This window comes from Caloenas nicobarica, chromosome Z (genome assembly GCF_036013445.1).
Source record: "Caloenas nicobarica isolate bCalNic1 chromosome Z, bCalNic1.hap1, whole genome shotgun sequence".
NCBI classification, from domain to species: Eukaryota; Metazoa; Chordata; class Aves; order Columbiformes; family Columbidae; genus Caloenas; species Caloenas nicobarica.
The window spans coordinates 98615595-98637334 of record NC_088284.1 but is presented as its reverse complement, the minus strand read 5'-3'; the positions used below and the strand labels follow the sequence as shown (position 1 = coordinate 98637334).

Below are 21740 nucleotides of genomic sequence, written 5' to 3'. Positions count from 1 at the left end.
GTGAATGCTCAGGAATGAAATATGACTACTTTAGGACTGGATATGGCAGCATTTGGGATGGGGATGCTCCCCATTCCCATAATCCAGCAAGAAAACACAAACAAACAACAATATAGGACATTCAGTACAGATTATGAATGGCCAAATGGGAGAGATCTCTTCAGCAGCCCCCACGGTCCAACAACACATGGCATCTGAAAGGGCTGGAAGTTGCGCAAATCACAGTGTTATAATTCAAAACTGCTGAACGAAGCTCAATAAAACACCAAGTACTTCACTGCCAAGCGTTGACTCACAGCAGGAATGAAGGTGGCACAGATGCCCTCAGTGCCAGTTCATCTAGTCTGGCATCCTCACCAGAAGCCAGGAGCTGGAGCCATGAGCACTAACGGGAAAAGCTGATGGCATGGGCAGTGAAGAGGCACTAGATCTTTTTGATTGAGCTGGAACTCTACTAGAACATGGACACTACAATGCTGTTGAGTTGGGCACTTGCATTGGGCATCTTGTTCACTGGTACCAGGACAGAAAGGCAAGACCTCCTTCAGAAGGAGCTTCTGTATCTTCTTGGGGCAAGGTCTGAAGGATCAGAAGATGTTGCTGTGGCTGATCTGCAACATTCCACAAGACAATGACAATATCTACAATAGAGAAACACTGGCAGGGTGCTCACCAACAGCTGGGTCAAGCTGGGGAGTCACTTGAATTCAACACTGTAAAGACTACTATTCACAGATAGCTACTTGCAGGACACAAAGCAGTGTTCATCTCCAGACTATAACTAAAGAAAAACACAAACCAGGAAAGCAGGTGTATTACATAAAGTTAATTGATGGAGCTTTCTTTCTGCAGGGTGAGAAATTGAAAGGGTGATGGGTATGCTCTACCTCATATACCTAGGTACTGAGTGATAACGACGGATGCAAGTGCATGAGAAATGCTAGAAAGAAAAATCCCTTCCTATTTCAAGTAACAGGATCTGTGCACAGCCACTGGCTGAACACTGATCTGTCAAGGACTGAAAACAAGTTTTGCACGGGTAAAAGAAAGGCCAAATCTTCAAGACCTGAGGCTGCTCCAGTATACGCACAACTTGATTGGTATCCCTATGATCTAGGCACTAACTGACACGTTCTATCTTCACGCAGTAGCTTCTGGGCAGATTCAAAAAACTGCTCTACAGAACAGTGGCAGAAAGGCTACCAAACCAGTTTTGATGTTGTACACATTGATGCTGAACTTCTAAACAAGTTACACTAAACCATTACCCGATTTAGTAGCAAATGCGATCCGCAGCAGACGTGGCATGCTGCACCTCGGCCACCAAACCCCTCCATTGAGGTGGGACAGCTGGCAATAGGGCAGAGAGTTTCTGAGGGGCAGGCATATTCTTAGGGGAGAGGCACAGAGCTCGTGATTGAGACCTACTTGAATGCAGCAAAGAACAAAGAACAGAGCAACCCAAGATCAGTGTTTCAGGGGAGCACATTCTGTTCCTGATAACTGTCAGCTTTTCTCCATTCATCCATCCATCCATTTTATCTTCTGTTTTTTTAAAAGGCACCAGCTGCATAGGGCCCTTGCTTTAACATGAACCTATGCTTAAAAGAAAGCTTGTTTTATTAGGGCAACAGCTATGCAAACAATTTGTTTTGATTTTTTTTTTTTTTTTTGGCAGATGGTTTAACCAGGTTGTGAAGAAACCATGGCGTAGATGCCGACACAATGCTAGCCCAGGCACAACCTCTCTTGCTTGGCAAGTAAGGAAAACAGACACGGTGGTGGGTGTGCTCTGCCTTGTACACCAGTGCACCAAGGAGGGGCCAGGAGATGCCTGAGTGTACATGTTCTGAATACTACCAAGGAAAAAAAATCCTTCCTGTTACAAGCAACAGGTATGTGTGCACTCACCTCTTGCTTCCCAGGCCCAGGCACACAGCCAGCTCAGGTGTAACAGAATTCATTAGCTCAGACACATTCCCATTCAACCAGTCTCTAAGTCTTTGAGGGCCATTTCCAGTCTGGAAAAGTTTCAGCTACTTTTGTTGAATGCAGAACCCCAGCAAATCAGCCCAGCAGACGCGTCTTGGCACCATATGCCCAGAACCATGAACTGTGGAGAGCACGGTGCAGAGACCTGCAGGGTTACACGGAAGGTCAGCTCAGATCAAGCAGAACTTATTACCTGCCAATCACTGCTGGCACAGAAGCAGCTCCCACAGACCCAGCAGCTCTACATCATGTTTACCCTGGAGAAGGAGAGCTGGCAGCACTGTACCATGGCTACCTTGCACCTTCCATGGAATCCTTCAGACATACTGAGCAGGCAGGAACAGAACAGTATGGGCAAAACCATGCACTTCTTCCCTGTCATCCTCCTTCCCTAACCAGTAAGCATAAAAGGTGAATTCATCTTTGAAAAGCATTTAATCTTTGGCCTCTTCCCAGCTGCCAAACAGGCAGCCCAGCAGGTGCTAATTAGCCGCATGCTTTGTGAAATACAACCTTGCTACTGGAATCTGCATTCAAACTCCAAAGTTGTCTCATGTAGATCATCCAACAGTCACTCAGTGGCGGCAGTTTTGGTAATTGCTTGAAGGCTGAGTAAACCCAACAGCAGTATCTCTTCCGCTGTACTGTTCCTCCTATTCATCCTCACAAGATTCAAGGCAGATGTTATCAGTACTAAATCCTTTCTCCAGTCTGTAGTCAAACACAGATGTTTAAATAGCAATGGCAGTGCCATCATCCTCAGGGCTGCAGATTTTGGTTGTTGTGGGAGCAGAACGCACCTCAGCAGCAGCTCCCGGGCAGCCCAGCAGTTGTGTTAGTTCCAATAGCTCATGTCACTAAGAGCAAATTGTAATGCAGTCATCCTGCTTACCTGAAACCATCTGTATGGTAGGCATAAAAACATAGCGTACATACATACGTTACATATAGGGAGGAACATAGGTGCTGTTTAATTCCAGTTGAAGTATTAGGCAAGTGAACTTATTCCATAACAGTAAAAATATGTGGTTTTTATGCAGCTCTTTCAAGTCAAAGGCTCTCAGGTGATACATATACATGCACGGGTAAACATAACATGCATATTCCTGAATTCTCCCTCTCAGGTCCTCCACCTCTTTTCCTCATTTCTGAAAGCAGTAAATGTCTTTATAATCTGAGAGAATCAAACTTACTGAAGGTCACAAGGCAAGTTAGTGACATAACTAGGAACAGAATAAGGTCTTTGACTCCTAGATAAGGAGCCCTCTCTGCAAAGGTGTTCCTCCTCAGATAGCCCTCTGGCTTACCTGTTCTTCACAGGGGCCTGCTACCATCCTTTAATGATAAATTAATGGAAACGAACACCAATATCCTGCATTTGCACTCTCACGTTCTCTCATTATTACATAATGAACACATCACCACGGCAAGCAATCTACTGCAGTTTTCTGCAGCCGTGGTTTGTTTATTATTCTTTTTTCTTGTCATGGAAAATTTAGATTATTGGAGACAGTGGGAGATTTTTTAACCCATTCATCCATCAACCACCGCAAACATACTATTATTATACAAACAAAGCAAGAAGCGTCTGCATATTTTCCTCTCACCTACAGGAGGAGTTGACTACAGGTATCTAAGAATTCTGAGTTATCCTGACATATTCTATCAGCTTTGCCTTATAACATCAGAAGATTCAAAACCAGGTCAGGACTGCATGATTTCTCTGAATGCAAGTACATCTTGACTTCAGGTTGACCCTGAAATTTTCAGACATTTGGAAAAACTAAAAGTAAATAGTTAGAAATCAGGTGGGCAGTGACCGCACAGTGAGAACCAGCCCAAGTCTCAGTTCTAGCCTTTTTCTCTGTTTCTTATGTGGAGGAATGGAGACCTTCACTGTAAATGTCAGCAACACTTAACATTGTTGTTTCAAATGCATAAGCTTCTCGCTTGTATCGTTAAAAAGCAGATGGGAGACCTTTCCACTCCACAGGGCTTACTGCAGGCATCTCCCGGGGTCTACCTTCTGTCCGCCTTGAGAGCAGGCAAATTGGGCTGTTCATGCACTCACAAGTCACCAAGACAAGAGGCTGTAATTTTTCCAGCTGTCCACACCAGCCATTTTCCTCAAAAATCAGCCAGTCTACATGCCCTTATTGCCAGCAGTAAGTATTTGAATACTGTGCATCAGGATCAGGGAACTGCTGCAGTTCTTTGTGTTTGCCCATCTCCACAGCTGGTCACCCAGCTGCCACATCTCCAGCCAGCACTTCTGCAGGGCACTGGGCATCAGCTTCAGCTTTTGGGAATACGCTGACTAGAGTGAGGTTGATAAACATCCCTGAAGCATGCCAGTCTCCTCTGCATATGGGTCCCTGTCCCATGATAACAGAATGGCACGTGTATGTCAGCTTCCTGGGGAGAAAAACCTAAACACCATCAGTGCTATGAATTACACAAATCGCAATATTCACAAACAAGCTGTAAGCACAAACCCAGTGCAAAGATTTTTTTTTTTTTTTTAACTCGACCTGAAAGTTCAGCTCTGTATAAAGTTCCTTCTTCAGCATCGTTTTGCTTAAGATGTCACTCCATACAGGAGCTGAGAAGTGATTTTTTACAGGAGGATTTGCCAGCCTGGTGCCCAGCACGAGGCCATGGACCCAAGTCCCACCACGTATTCTGTCCTCCAGCTGTCTCCCAGAAACACCATGTCCAGCTGTAGACAGACAATGTTATTTGTATTTTAGTAAAGCTGTGGATCCAGCGAATCCAGCAAATATCAAAATGAGGATGAAATTTCCTGCACCACTTCTTTTTATTGAACAGCTAACTTTATGAGGTCTATGCAGGAGAAAAGAGGCTACAAAGACTTCCAGAACTCAGAAGCAAATTCCAAACACATGAACCGGCTCTCAAAGACAGTTAACTACAAACTGCAGGAATCTGTCCCCACATCAGCTCTTGTGAGTAAATACAAGTGAATGGTCTCTTAAGGTCATTAGCACTGCCAGCTTAGGTGGTTTATTTGAGAAACACTGTACTAACAACAGGACTTAGAACTGCCACTACTTCCAATATTATAATACTTCCATTGATGATTTTTAATGGTATTAAGACAACATGCAGATAGTGTTGCATAGATACAAAACACAAAACAAAAGAAAAAAAAAGAAAAACTGGAGACACATGGTACCTCCCTAACAATTTCAGGAAAACCCGGCATGTGTTAAATATAAGCTCCAGTAAGCCCTTATGGCCTCTTTTATAACAAGATATAAATAAAACACATAACTTTTGGACTCTTGATTTACATCATAGTTTTGGAGCCTGCTTTTTTTTTTTCCCCCCTAGCTTTTCTTCACAATCAAGAGTTTGTTTTTTCAGAACACAAGTTTAGAAGTTTAGTTCCCAACATAATCCCAGGGCTTGGAAATTTGGAACATTAATTTAAAAAACAAATTATGCCAAAAAATGGGCAACATTTTGCAATAACCATGCATTAACCATTTTGATCCAAACTCAAGTCTGATTCATAGGAAGCAATAAAGCCTGTAGAAACAGGCTAATTCATGCCAAATGAAAATGGACCTTGACAGATTCATAATGTGTTGTCCCAAAGACATGCAGGAAAATAAATACAGTTGTTATAGAGGGCTGTTCTTCCCTTAGTTGTTGCATTTTGATGCCCCTTTACAGGTGGCCAGGCAATGTCTTTAAGGCCAAAAAACTCAATAACCACTACAGTGATTTCTAATTCTCCTGACCCTTGCAGAAGCATTAAGATGTGGTACATCAAAACACAACAGCCAGACAAGACTTGCTCTTCCCTTTCAGGCAGTAAAAAATAGAATAATCATGTCTCAACTGTACTTCAGTACTTCTGGGAAGAACTCCAATATGGAGTTACCCAATTAACTAAAAACTTGGGGTTTGAGACCTCCCTGGAGCACCTTTCCCTTCTCAGTGGGTTGGGAGAAAGACTATTCTTTAAGCACATTCAACAGTAAAGCATCAGTTTTGATTGAAATACGGGACCACACTGGAAGGTTCTACTTTCAAGAGAGCTCAAGAGGTGATTTAAGTTCAAAATTCACAATAGATCTTCCCTTTAGAAGCTTTATTCAGTAACGAAAACTGATCCTCTACCTCTTCTGAAACTCTTACTTTTTTTTTCCCTTCAAACTTCTCATTTAATTTCTTGAGGCTATGAAATCAGCTGGATTCCCTGCAGAAATAGGAACATTTTTATAGACATATTCCCACATGAGAATGGCAACTATTACTCCTTTTGGTCAAATGTAAAATTCTAGTGGAAACTAGTTCAGAAAACTGTCTCAAACTCAAGAAGAAACAACAATCTTGTGTTGCTACCTACTCTGAACAGAACTAACAGCTATGCATGCTTGTGCTTCTTGCTTATTTGTTAAGGAAGAACACAAGCAGAAGAAAAAAAATGCTCATAGTAGGAAAATTATCCATACAGTGGAGTACAGCTAACAAACTAAAGATGAGGTTGGAGAATTAAAGCAGAAAAGAGATCTTCTATTATCAAGCAGACCTAGTCTAATATAGGGAAGGTATTTGCATGTAGTAGTCCAGCCTCTATAAAGAACTGAAGAGTAGGTTGGAGAAGATCTGCTTTTCTGATAGTTTTTCTTTGGGTCAGGTCTAAGTTTCAACTGTGATGTCCAAGTGAATATGTTTTCTCAGAGATAAAGTGCTGCTCATGCCAAGAAAGTTAACGTGGAAGAAAAAAAAAAAAAAAACTATGCAAGAAAGGAACACACATGAAAAGAGAAGATATTTTCTCCTGATAACATTTTGATATGCCAACTTTTGTACTCCTGAAAACTCAACATTTTCACTGAAGATGAACAACCTCTTCCCCGTGAGACTAATGAAACCACTGCTTAGCAGAACTGAACTGTGTTTCTTCCCAGAAGCACTAACACAAAAGAAAACATCTAAATAAAACCGAGTACGAGAACAATAACCATTGCACAATACATCTATTAGTGTTGGCGCTCTGGGCAAAGACTTGACTTCTTTGTCACAAAATGTGTCACCAATTCCAGATGCCACTCTTGTATCACATGAAAATATGAAGTCTCCTGGGCTGTACTATGTACTACATTTGATATAATTGTAGCACTTCAAACATGTTCTTAATATTCTCTTATCATCATGAGGGAGAAATTGCTTCCTAGATTCCTGGTGGGAGGCAAATTAGGAGATGGTGACAAGACAGTCGGTCCCTAAGAAATAAATATCACCTTCAAAGACAAACTGATTCAGGGCCAACAAAGCAGCCTCTCTGCTTAAAACCATCTAGCAGGAACAAAGGTAGAAGTGAAGACCTATAATTATTGCTAAACAATGACACCATTACTGATTACGTGCATGGAAGAGATATTACATGGGTCATGTTTGTTTAGATTTTTAGTGTATGCTGTGCCATATGTTTTCACTTAAGTTAAAAAAAAAACTGCAGCAACTCTCCCATCCCCATTACACAGAGAGGATACCAGATAATAGCTACTCTTTCTTATGAAAGCCTTTTATATTTTTTAAGCCACATGTACTGAGAAATTCTATTAATAGCCAGATATTTCTCCAGTCTTCTTTGTTGCCCTTCTCCAAATAACTCTTTCCTTTTGCTTCAGCTACAGAGGTAAATTTGGGGAGGAGGCCCTCTGGGATTAATAATCTCACTGATGCTATAAACAATTTTTCCATTGCTTATTCATTGATGAATTTAACCCTGAAAGCAGTGCACTTGCTAGAGGATCTCTGTAACAATAGGGAAAGCATGTGCATATTCACACCTCCATGCATTACATTAATAGAAGCACCGCTAGAAAAGGATGCAAATACAAGAGAAGAAATTTCAATTAAAAAAAATCTCCATGTAGCTTGTTTTAGATCCTGAGATTGCTGCAATCTCCTTGCTCTTCACTGAAAAAGCCGCAAGAGCCAGCTTGGTGGGTGCTGGGAGAGAAGCGTTCCTACAAGTAAATTAGACCCTCACAAATGGTGAGATGTGGGAGGCACTCACACGTCCCGGTTAATGCCCAAACAATAGCCTGGGACACAGGAGGGTGCTTGGCAGCCTGAGCTGTCCCCCGCAGGACATCTTAACATTCGTAGCTTTTAGAGTTCCAACTTCTTGTTATAGTTTGATTTTCCTGACAACACTTAGAGTTGGCTAACTGGATCGCGTTCCTGAACAACATCCCTCCCTTTGGCTGTAAACACACTAATAAACAAATGAGCAGCAGGGCACACTGTCCTACACTATTCAAGAGTTAGCACAGTTTCCTGATGGTTTTCACCAGGGTCAACAAATATCCTCCCGTATAATTTTCACACATTCATAGGGTCACACGCTAACACAGGCCAGTGACCTTTCTTGATAGGAAGCCTGAGTATAGCCACCCTCTTTTGGGGACCGAGGGGAGGGAGTTAACCTGTTTGAACAATGAGCTCAACTGCCTTCAGGACCAGAGAACAACCATTTTATTTATTCATAGAGATGGAATCATAATTTCCAAGCAATCACATTGGCACATCCCATTTCTAGAGCCTGTCAAGTCACACAGAGGGAAACAACAAAGCTCAACGTGGCACTAATACTCTCACTTTTTAAAGTAAGTGCAGTCAAATATCATGACACTGGCCTGTTTGACAACATGGTCGTTTTTCATCATTTAGAAAATCTTGATTTTGATTCTGCAAGATAACTTCATATGTTGATAGCCAGCTGCGGAAGTCACTGGGTCAAACCTAGAGCTACTGTTACACAAAAGATCAAACTAGACACTTGCAGTGACCCTTTGTGGTTCTAAAAAAACCTATGAGCAAATACACTCAGACCTTTTCAGAAATATGACATATCTATAATTTTTCCTATTCTCTGCACACTGAAAAAGTAGGAGTTTCCACAGAGGGCTACAGACATCTGTGATGAAGGCAATGACACCTTCAATCTGCTGTATCAGCTCCAACACTCCTGAAAATTCTCAGCCCCGCTTTTGTCCCATGTTGATGGAGATTGGGATCAAGTGATTAGGATCAATTCTCGGTCCAGATCCTTGGTGAACAGAGGCAGAGTCAACAAGTACAACATGTACTAAAACTCTCTGCCCACTTAAGACAGTTTTAAAGAAAGTACAACCACTCTTCATAAACTTCACCTACTTCTAATAATAAAGACACTCAGAGACCACTGTTCAAAAGGGTTTACACAAGGCTTCCTACTGTGTGCCTTACCTCAGAAAGTCCTGTTCACAAAGCAGTAGGGTCACCACCTGCTCATTCTTGTGCTGCTTTCATTTAGCAGACAAGTAATCACTAAGGTGGTTAACTAACGATAGCAGCAGTTTCCAATGTGACCTGAAATGCACATTATTCCTACTGCAACAGCCCATTTCAGAAGCAGCATTATTTGGGGGAAAGTCTACAAACTTTCATATTCAGAACCATATTCACCTTCACGGCTTCTACATGCACATGGTCTTGGAGAAAGTGGAGCACTCTGGTCATAAAACCTCTTTGCATGGGCTAATGGCCAAAGCAGACAATAACCGATGAACAACAGAAGCGAGCACTCTTACACTGTTAAACTTTCTGTGTCATACTGAGTACTTTTAGCATCTGGAGATGGGAGGACTGTCTTTAAAATCAGATTCTTTTTGAAGAAAATCAAGATCCGTGATGAACTGTGTCAAAATCACCAGCATACTGCCTTCTCCTTGATACCATAAAGAATGGTAGTCCCGCTCTGAAAATTTCTGAGCCATTTCTACTCTTTTATGTGTAATTTGTACAAATGTGTTACACCAAATTAATGCAGCTCAGTCAACAATGCTCCTCAAAGGCTGATTTCCCCTAAAGATTGCAAGCCTTGCTCTTGCAGTCTTAGAATTATTCTTTCTTGGACCAGTAAACACAAAGTGATGGATGAAAAATTACTTCTTTCAGGTTTTTTTCAGAGACAAAGCAAAGAAAAACTTAGCAAAGAGTCTGAAGAATTGAGAGAAACTTTTAACAAGAGAAAGCAGAAATGGTGGATTAGCCTCCAAGCTGCTAAGAATCTCTTGATTTCATAACTTCAGTACTTCCAAGCTACCACAGATTAGTTTCTAGAAGTTTCTTGGAATTTGCAACATTACGGAAAGTGAGCTCATCTTGTAGCTATATTTCCAACACACACACACACACACACACACACACACACACACACACGCAAAGCCATTTCGCACTTGGATCAGATCACAGTGACTTTAAAACGCCAGGTGATATTCACCGAAGTTCTCAGCACAATCTTCCCATTACCAACCCAGCCGCTGTCAGTGTCTATGAACACTGATCGCCTTTCCCAGCGTGATGCACGTCGGAAATCTCAGCGGATGGTGTCACAGGGCTTCCTAATGCATGGAACAGAACTCTTGCCTCATCTCCTTCAGCACAGGCACGTCTCTCTACACTTTCTCAGCCACCCCAACTACACTCTTTCCCATGCACGTCCCATCTCTGATAGTCTTCAGCTCGCACCAGCACGTGACGGAGCTCCGCGCTGCCTGCCTGGGTCAGTTGTTCGGATATCATTAGATTGCCCTGACTGAAAGCCCTAATGAGGTGCTGATCCCATCATCCAATCACTCAGCTGAGCCAGAACGCGTCCCCTGGGATGGCCAGAAAAGACTGATGCAAGAATTCCAAGTGATGTGTAACATGAAAGGGCGCCATTCGCATCGCTAGGACTCACAGCCTGTCAGCACGGCCATTAGAAATCCTGGGCTACAGAGATTTATAATTCAACCCTCCCACACACAGAACTTGCTCCAGACTGAAACTTGGCACAAAATTCAGTCCCAGGAGGGCATTAAAAAAATAACCCATTCAACGGTTTCCGTCCCATGGCTTGAGCTCACAGCCATTTAAATAATGGCAATTTCTCATTTCTCTTTTTAACTGAGGAAATCCAATATAAAACACCAGATTTACATAACATTGCAGTGGTGATACAAGCTGGCAACAAACCCAGGGAGAAGGCTGCCAGAGCCGTTCTGTCATCCTCTTTTGGTGAATTTCTCCATTTGGATTCAGTTTAACGGAATGATTTTTATTAAGTTTAGCTGACATTATGTGTAATCTGCAAACCCCACCTCCACATTGGCCAGGCAGCTTGCCCCAGCTTTGTACACCTTGTGTGCCTGTTTGAAGGGGACAAGCCCTCCTGTGGTCAACGCAGCCTTCCACTTGTGCTGTTGCTGCTATTTCTTTGCTGCAAACTGCTGGCTGATTTAGAGGACAGTAATTAGTTGCCTATTGAGCTGGAAAAGACTGACTGGATAAGGAATGGACATATACAAAACAAAGAAGGGAATTGATGCGAGCCAAAAGAAATTTGTCAGTAGAGCCTTTGATTTGATCACAAACTGTTCTGACAACTACCACATCTGCTTCCAGGGAGAGGGACACACCGAAGCCCATTGTGGCTGCAGTCCTCTCTCTACCAGGTATTGTAATTCTTCTGGGGGCCATCTGCAATACTGAGTTTGTCAGTGGAAAAAATATCTTGGAAGTTGATGCAATGCTACAAGCACTTCCTAATAAATACATCAGACTTTAGGAAGCCTGCAGCAAATCACTGCTATGAGCATAACCCTTCTGCTCCACCACAACTCACCCAGAGAGGCCTTTGGTGGCACATGTGGCCCACCATTTGCTGGGTGGGCTACTGACTCCCACCTCATCACCACCAGCATCACTCTGCTCTCCCACAGCACACCTGAGATACAATCCCCGCTGCCACGCTCCAGCTGGAAGACGGGGCATATTACACATCATCGCCAAAGCATCTGAACAGATTTTTCCTACTTGTTACACAAGTCCACAAGTAGCACAACTATAAAATAATTATACAACCAAAAGCTACAAAAAGAAATAAAGATTTGTATCAGCGGTCAACCTCAAGGCTCCAAAACTCAGAAAGAGGAGTCCTTTCTGTTTTTTAGAGAATTATGGACTTAAAGGTACTCTAAATCACTTTGGAGTCTCTCTGCTGCTATCAGCCAAGATGCTACAAAATGCTATGGCAGTTAATGTCAAAATGTTTCTTCCAGAATGTGATGGTACATCTAAATTGCCATTGTTGCATTAACTCTCCCCATGTGCTAAACCACTCTCCTTAAGACAAGTCTCTGAGGTCCACCTTTCAGCTGTGAAAACCCTCTTGAGCTTGAGCACTACACATATGTTTCACTAGAACACGGAAAGAAGCTGAGCCCAAGGCACCACCTGAGCTTCCAAAACAGAAAAATAAGATGTGGCAAGCATCTGCAGAATGACCTTCTTTTCCAGCAGCTGTACAGTTTTCTCATACCTTGTCCTTTAATTCCAAAGGGGGGTACAAAGTCCCTGATACGTGCCCATTTCCTGAAGGAATCATCCAAGAACATTGGTGCTGGCTTCAAGAACCTGAGAAAACCAAAATAAGAGAGAATTAACTCCTGAACTCGGAAGAATATATTTCCATAGGGAGGTTGAGAGAATCCATACCTAAGTGCTGATTCCACATTCTCACCAGCAATACAGTAATATGGAAGATTTTACTTTTACCCAAAGGCGCCTGCAGTGGAACAAATCTGTTAGAATTTGTGCCATGAGGACACCCAAAACACTCAAGTTGTGAGCCTAGCAATCACTTCCACTCAGCAATTTAGAACTTCCACACTATTGTTTGTCTATTAACTTAGCTACAATAAGTTGTAAATTGCAAACAGAGGCAGTTTTACTTCCAGCTTTGTAAGCACAAGCCAATTTACGTGCTGCCTACACGAGTGTGTGAGGAAGGTGTGGAGCTGCCTTTATGGTGTACATAATGTATACACAGGCTCTTTCTGTGCAGGTGTGAATGCATGGGGCACATGTGTGCGGAAGGCAAGGCTGGGGTTATCTGCTCTTGTATGCACAGACACAGCAGCTCTTACAGCACAGGCAAGACAGCAGTTCAGAAAATCACCAAGCAACACTGGGTTTCCAGAGAACGGAAATTCAGTACAGATGTAGGTGTTTTCTTCTGCACTGATTAACATATAAATGATTCTAGAGATGTCCTTGCCAAACCAAACACTTGTGATCGATCCAAAATCGCTTAAAAAAGAGAGAATTAGTCCTTCTTAAGCATGTCATTATGGGAATACATTATCCTAATTACACCCTCATCAGACAAACACAGCAGCTACTAAATTTTTTTCCTTTCTAGAAACAGTTAGTACAGTGGCCAGATAGACGGAAACAATTAGCAAAAGAAACTGAAGAAATATTAACTTTCATATGGGACCATTTCTGAGTGTATCAAGATCACTGCTAGAAAATGTTACTATAATAGTACCATTAGAAATCTGTTCATTCAATCATATCAAAAGAGTGGCAGGGAAGTTCTGGATCAAAATCAATCACACTACACTACAGAAATGAAGAAAGGAATGTACTGCATGTTCAGAGTCAGATTGTTTGTCTCCACTGCAGCCATTGCGCCGGTGCAATGTACACGCATCTGAAATAGATCCAGCCTGGCTAACCTCGGTACCGGTAGCAGGATTGATGCAAAACACTGGTTTAACCCTCCGTTCAGGCTGTTTTTGCAGTCAGTACACAAGACCATGCCACTGCAATCTGATAACTTTTGGGACCTGAACTACCTGATTTAGGATGAACTCAGCTACACTATGCCACATCCCGGTACACAGCAACAATTTCACATAGCAGCACGGTGAGGAAAAGATGGAATTAATTCTGAATCATAAACTACTCGAAGTACAGTCCTATCACAGATGCCGAGTAAATCAGAGGTTGCAGAAATCTCTGGGAAGGGGGAAGAGAGAGACCAAGAGCATTTAACAAAACTAGAACAGAAGACTTCAACTCACTCATGCGTATCACTTCACATCCACTCATGCAATCTTTAATAAGATCATCTATAACCATAAAACCAGGATGGGTAGATTACATGGCTGATCTGTAAGGAAAGGAATGTTTTTTGAGAGCTAGGAATATGAAAATATCTCTATAACTTTACCTGGGAAAAGGTGGGGAAGATGTGTTAGATATATTAGAGCTTCTGAAGGTCTTAAGTAAAATACAAAAGGCCATAGGCCTATTTGAACAAAAACAGAAAAAGAACGACACAGTAATACTTTGAAAATATCCTAAAAACCTAATAACCTGACAAATTAGGTCAATGTTTTTTCAAGCATCTTGGTGCACTGAAATGTAAGTATTATGTTACACTGGTAGGTCTCCAAGGAGTTATCTCCACCTCCTTCCAACATCAATAGGAGGAATCTTTGCAGGATTCTCATACAATGCAAGACCTTTTATAAGCCAAGTGGCTACAGCACAGATGATCACAGCTCTTCCTTTACAGCTACCACTTGAATTAATAGCAGAAGTTGGGTCCCACAGAATGGTCTCCCTTCTCCCCAAGCAGCAGCTGCAGTGAAGGATGATTGCATTGCCTGGGGGTCACTAGCACCTTTGGGCTGATTTTTTAGGTCAACGAGCTACTCTAGTTACTGCTGTGACATGCAATCTTCAGGAAAAACTTGGATGCTTCAGAAAACCGTATATGAGCAGCTTTTATTCTCAAGAATTGAGAGGATTCCCTACAATAATGCTACAAAGTAATGCAGTATAAATAAAAAATTATCCGGTTCAGTTCACCTATTCATGAGCACTGCAGGAGAATGAAGGTACAGCCTGTAAGGTCAGGCCTAACTCAGGAGTTGGTATTATTTATGGATGTAATTAACTGGCTTATTTGTAAGTTATACACCAGGACAAGACAGTTTTCAGTAGTCTGACCTGGAGTACAGAGTGTCTCTCCGTAATGCAGATTTCCCCTCACAAGGTGCCTGGTAAAACCAGGAGGAAGGTCTGATCCTCCTGGGACTCCGTGGGCCCCGAGTGGAGTCCCCGAAATCAGCTGAAGCACTAGCAGGACTCATCTGATGCTCTATGGTGTCCCTTCTGCATGTGACAACCCAGGGACTGAAGTGATGCCCGAAGAGAATGGTGAAGTGACCACTGGCCTTTTTATTGTATTTTCTACAAATAAACTTAGAGATTTTTCTAGCAAAGAACACAATAGCTTTAGACCACCTACTATTATTTGGTAATATTTAACAATATTGTACACAAGACCAGGGAAACTGACTTTTAATTCATACTTTTGTTTCATTTAAGAAGGGGGAGAAACAGTTTTGAGGGAAATACTATATCCATATGGGGGAAAAAAGAAGCAAATTAGAGGATATTTAGCTCCCATAAATCTTGAAGGTATTTCCATTTTGGAAATAATAAGAAATCATGAACGCTGCAAGCTCGTGATCTACAAAAAGCGCTTTGCCACCTCAATAAATCAGAGCAGGCCAGAAGCGATGTCCAGCAGCGATGGGGAGACGCTGCCTGCCAAAGCTCTCCGGGAGCACGGCTGCTCTGTCTCGGCTCCGAAGCGCGTCTGGCGTATTCCAGGACCCTTCAGGAAATATCACGATGTGCCTCAAACAGGCCCTGGGAATGCTCTCTGCAGAGCACCTAAAACACGTTCCAAGGAAGGAGTGGGAATTTGTCAAAAAAAAAAGAAGTAAATGTCTCTGAACGATGTTAAATTTTGTATATACTGAGCAGCTTGCATACAGGACGCTGTGTGACACCCGAATCACCTGTCACGGCACCTAGAGGCAGGTGAACTTCACCGACAGCCACAGCTTCAGAACTGAGGCTTGTGCTCTATGGGCAAACAGCAGGTAAAGCGAATTTCCATTTTTCAGATTTAAATTTTAAGCACTTCCACTCTACCCCACCCCAAATTCCAGCACAGACATAATGCAACCTTATAGCACAACACAGCCATGAAAAGATGAGAAATTTGGGTGCTTGTGGCACACATGACCTGCATGATTTGTGAGAGAAACGCCAAGCATTTAAAATCACTAGTTTGAATGACATACCCCAATGAAACAGCAGTTGACATCTAAATACACTAAATGCTGAATACAATAATTACAAGGTACAGTCTAAATCTCTCCCAGCTCTCGAGTTTGCATTCTGTATACAAAGACATCAGTAAAATCTCTAATACAATTTGTCACCTCACACAGTGAAAGGAAGCATGCTGCCAGGAAACTATTCTTAAACAGGAACCTATATGCACAAGAAAGTGTGAAATATTTGCGCCTAGGGACTCCAGCTTACATGACCAAAAAAAGTTACATTTCCAGTTATTTTCTCCCTGACAAGTAAGAGTTGTGACTCCAAAACATTTCTACCTAGAAAGCTGAACCAGACCGCCAGAAGCTCCCCAGCCAAGTTTTCCAACGATTTCCATTCTGTCCCAGACAGACGGATCCATCCAGAGCTGCTCCTCTTTGCTGTGTGCTGAGGTATTCGACATCAGCAGCACTAACTTCCCAAAGCATCTCACAAATCCTAGACTAGCACCGCCGCTATTCAAGGTATCTATTGATCAAGTTCAGACATTTAATCTTGACTACAATCTGCTCCCTACTCCTACCTGCTGCTTTCAAGGCAATTAATACATAAAAGTGTAGAAGAGAATATGCTAGACTAGAAATTAAAATGAATAAACCAATTCATAATCTTTGGCTATACCAAGGAGGGAGGAAGACAAGGTTAAGTCCCTGAAAGAGTCAAGGAGAAGATGGCACCACATTTCTAGAAATCATGGCACGAAGGAAAGGCAGATCGGCAGCCACTAAGCTCCATTGCGGGCTTATTTCTCAGATATTTCTCTCCTTTCTCCCCCTGCTCCTCCTTTACGCCACCCTGCCCTTTTGGTTCTTCTTTAGTCACGGAGAATCAGTAGCAAAGAAAAATTGGAAGCTGAAGGAAAAAAAAGCAAACAGTGCTAGAACTTAATGTTGTACATACCCTGCACATTGCATTTGTAAAAGGGCATGAACAACTTTTTTTTTTTTTTTTTTTAACACATAAAAGAATGAATTATTCGTTCCAGCATGACTTCTATGCTCTCTTTTGTTTGCTTATGCTCAAAAGCATCCACAGCTAGACAGGAGGCACAAAATCTACCAATTTTATTAATAAAAATGGGCAAAATACAAACTAAAGCACTCTAGCACTGAATAATTAGCACTGATAGAGGCACTTATAAAAGTACAGAGAGAAAGTCTAAGCTAACCTTTTCCTTTTTCCCTAGCGAGACCTAGATGTATGTTCTCTCCCTTGTCTCCCTTTCCTGGGGAGCAGCATGGTGTGACAGCATATGGAATGAGGAGGTTTGTGATGTCCTGATTTCACATTTCTTATTGACATTAATCCTCTGTCAAAAATCCAAGCAGCTCAAAGATTCCGCAAGCAGCTGAAAAATTTAAGAAACTGCATTAATAAGGATTAACCCCATCCTACAACCAACATACTTCTTTCACTAAATCAGCAAATAAAAGAGCCAAAAAATGGATGGCTGCAAAAGGAAAATCTTTAACAGTAGAGATCAGGCCAAAAATTAAGTTCATCTTAACAAACTGCAGAAATGGTCTAAAAGAAAATCAGACAATATGGTAAAGACAACTTTGTACTGAAGAATGGCCACACTGGGTCAGTGCACCCTACTACTGCCATTTGAGACCCTCAGTTCTTTTGGAAGAGACAGCCACAGATTCCTGTCCATCTTCTCCCATGCTATTCAGGCCTACAAACCCGAGTTAACCTACAGTTGTCCCTTTCAGGCTGAAAAGTCCTCAACTACTTGGCTGTTCACTACACAGACGGCCCTGAATTATGCAGTGGTATAACACTGCTTTGCTTTGTTCTCTGCCCTTTCCTGATAACTCTGCCATTTGGGCTTTGTCCATTACTGAGCTGGTGTAATCACTTTCTTTTGCAGCTCTGCAAGAAGGACCATGAGGTCCATGGTCCTTCCTTCTGACAGGAATGGGCAGTAAATGCCACAGCCACTCCAAAAAATCACCTCGGAATAGGTTTTATTCCCTAAACGGAGAAAAGGAAGGGGCAGGTAAAGTCCACTGAACAAAAAACCCTCTGCCTACCTGCGGACCATGCAGCAGTAGTCTCCGTTATCCCAGCCTCCTGCCCTGGGAATGGTTGCTCTGTACCTTTGAGGCACTCTGGAGCATCACCAGCCTTCTGGCCCTCTTTGCTCTCCATCACATAGGAGCTTGTTTAAACTCTTCAGCAGAGGCATTTTCCCATTCCCTGCTCACTGCTCTATTTAGAGCCGAGCCAGCTGCTCCAACATATCTTAAAGGGCCTCCATACTCTGCACTGTGGTTCATACACTGAACATTGTCATACTACTGCAAAAAGATAAACATCCTATCATGGCTGAAAAATGTAACTATCACAGCTGTTAAACCCGTTAAGCACTCCACTTTATTCAGAATCAGAAAGCATCATCTCAAGGACCATGCACGGTTCCAGGCCCCATGCAAAAAAACCATGAATAAACTGGAAACAGGCCGAAGGAGAGCTGTGAAAAAGATCTAAGGTCCAGAAAATGTAGTTTGAGGAAAGCTAGAAAGAAATGAATTTGTTTAGTCTAGAAAAGAGACAATTGAAAGAGGACATAAGCTCTTAAATATTACAAGGCTGCTGCAAAAGAGAAAGGTAATATCTCCGTATCCCTGGTAAATAGAAATAGTAGTCTTGGGCTTAAAATGTAGCAAAGGAAACTCAAACATTAGAAAAAAGTTTGTAACGCTTGGGATTATTACACATTGAAATCTATTGCCTGGACATGCATCAAATACTTTAGTTTCTGATTTTATTGTACTATTTTTAAGAACCAGTTTGCATCTATTAAGTATGGGTTATTCATAGATGTGCCTACTTTAAGAGAGAAAATTCAATATATGATCCTTTGAAGTTCTGCACCATTTTCACACTGGGCTGTCATTGCTAGGAGGTGACCAAGCACCCAAGCTACAGTCTGCTGCAGTTGAGAATCAAGAGCTACCCTTCAGGCTCCTTGGGATTCTGAAGCACTTACCTTCATATACGGTAATCAGATTTCAGTACAAACACAACTGTAGATAAGCAGCACATGGATTTTGCAAGCCTGTTGCCTGCCAAGACTGCCTTCTGTTTGTACCCTGTACCTTTGTGATAAACAGGAAGACACGTAAAGTTTAACCTTTCTGCAGTCATTAATATCTTGCGCTTACGCACCACCAAGGCACAAAATCAAAGACTGATTTAATATCAGCTCAGTCCCTCCTGCTAACTGACTACGTTCTGACATGCACGAGGTCTAACAAAGTGCCCTGAACAGCTTACCCAGTGTGTCTCTGTATAATGGAAACAACCATTATGGGGACTTGGAAGTTTTGAGATAAACTGTAAATACTAAAGACAAAAAGAAATCAGTTTGCCTGCTTTAACCAAATCCTCAGACTTTGCTACTGATTCTCCAAATGCTTCAGACAAAAAACCACACACGCACGCACAAAAATAACAAGAAGTTTGGTTTAAAGGTTGGCTTCCTTTTGGGAAAACAAAACCATGAAAAAAAAAGTGCTATAACATTCAGACAAGGCAGAAACTTTGTCCTGACCTGCCTCATGGTGCAGCATATAAGATAACATGCAAAATTCGTCATTGTTCACCAAACCCTCTAATACCAAAACACAATTATGCAAGGGTGAAAAGCTGACTTCTAGAGAGCATAGAATGGTGTTAGTTTAAAAACCAGTCCCCTAGCATCACTTCAATGTCATAGTTTGTTTTTCATGTGTTATTGTCAAAGATGCAAGATTGAATTACATCTAGTTTTTCCTATGAAAACCAGGTGGGGTGTTCAAGGCCTCTCAGGGAGCACTGAGCCAACTAGATGAGATTACATGCTATTTAGAAATATGATGAAGGTGAGCAAAAGCAGACTGTAATTACTGCCCGTTTACAAAACCTTCTGTGCAAATAAAAAACTAGATGAGGAGGGAAGGAGAAAGGGTCTAGTCCTTCTCCCCGGCAGAAAAAATTAGCTCATGTGGAAGATGCCAGCCAGCAACTTTGCCAGTTGGCCAAACTTTAGCACAATTATGTTCCTGCTCACATTGCACTGGGACAGGAAGGAGATTGCTATTTCTAATGAAAAAGGAGAGTAGTCATCTAGGCTAATTGCTGCTGTGCAACATTGCGCTCCCAAAAGGCAGGGAATCTGATTTTTCTGGTGAAGATCTAACACACATTCCAGAAGACTGTAGATGATGGGCACAGTTCCTATCTCTGACCTGTTGTCTTTCATCACAGATACCAAGTAACTGGTCTGGCAAAATTCGGTGACTGAACTTTGCTTTTATAAAGCCATCTTACTGTCCTCTTTATTCTGCCGGCAGAGAAAAGTTAATCCACAGCTATGCTAGTGCCAGCAATCCTCCACATCCACTGCTCATTCCTGCCACCACTGCCGTGTCTGACTGTCCTGAGCTGCTGGTAGAGCACACCAAATTGCACTTCGCTGTTTCAAAGCCTCTGATCTTGTTTCCTCCTACCACATTATTTAATGAATATATCTATCTTGAGGTAATCCTACTGTAGCAGCGCAATTTTCGTATCCGAAAGCATTGAAGGGAATAGTGAAATCTTTAGTGTCCTTCATAACAACTAATAATGCCCCTGCAGAAGGAGCCTGGAATACTTAGTTCTTCCATCTAGAACAAATAGCATAGATAGTTTTTGTGCATATGCGTCAAGAAAACGGAAAAGAAATTGGTACATATGTAGAGAATAGAACAACGATGAAAAAGAGCCTTCAACCATTAGCTAAACCAAAAATGCACCTACTGTTTAGCACAGTCAAGCACAGAACAGACGTGACTGCCCTGTCTGTGTACAGCACAGGGGATGCAGCACGGAAGGAAAGAGCAACTGAAACTAATGAACAAATAGACACAAATACAGGATGAAAATAAGGTCACTAACATTTAAAACTGGTAAGCTCCAAAACAGCCTTGTGATGGAAGCCAAGGAAGGCAGGAAAGTGCAAAACAAATGACTTGAGGTGAAGCTTGCCCAGTTTATGAAAGGGGTTGTATGATTTGGTGTCTGCCTAGGCAGAGGACTGGACTTAATAATTCATTTGGTTCCTGAATGGCTGATGTTCCTTCACCTCTGGCATGTTGCTCTTATCCAGGTCAAAAATCTGCTTGGGGAAATAACTTCCCATGTAAGTCTTACTGAAGTGAGGCCACTGGCAGAAGAAATGTCAATGTTTCAGGCATCGTTACTGAAACAGATGGGTTGTTCTGCAAAAGAACAGTCTTAATTTTTTCAAGGCTCATATACTCTGGGAATGTTCAATGTCATTTCAGAATCTATGCAAAAAATCTTTATTGAGATGATATGGAAAATATTAATCTGCTGCAAAGCATACACCATGCCATTAACAGAGGTATTGTCAGCTCTTCTGATTTTATTACATGTAGTGCAATATTCTGAAAGTTCTACAGGACACAGTTCCTCATATCACACTCCTGGGAGAAGCTCAGCTTTCATGCTAAAAAAAAAAAAAACCAAAACCTTATAGTTGGAAATGAGACCTCAATAAATAATAAAGGCTCAGAAACCTGAAGAAAATGCATTTTCTGTCCTGACTCATTATTACTGAATATTTGTACGTTGCAATTCCCATCAGTCCAGCTCCCAATAGTGACTTTAAGGTGCTCCAGAGAAAGCCTCCCCAA

The 21740-nt window shown here is 42.0% G+C and overlaps 1 protein-coding gene across 7 annotated transcripts in view; it reads right to left on the bottom strand.

Moving 5' to 3' along the window:
- Positions 1–21740, bottom strand: part of ST3GAL3 (ST3 beta-galactoside alpha-2,3-sialyltransferase 3) — a 182167-nt gene that overhangs the window by 62237 nt on the left and 98190 nt on the right. For all 7 annotated transcript variants that reach the window (XR_010607808.1, XM_065655958.1, XM_065655962.1 and 4 more), the window contains one exon: positions 12383–12477. Coding sequence is in view for 6 of the 7 variants with exons in the window: in XM_065655958.1 (XP_065512030.1) it covers positions 12383–12477 (95 nt within the window). In the remaining variant the exon portion in view is untranslated. The remainder of the gene's footprint in view (positions 1–12382; positions 12478–21740) is intronic.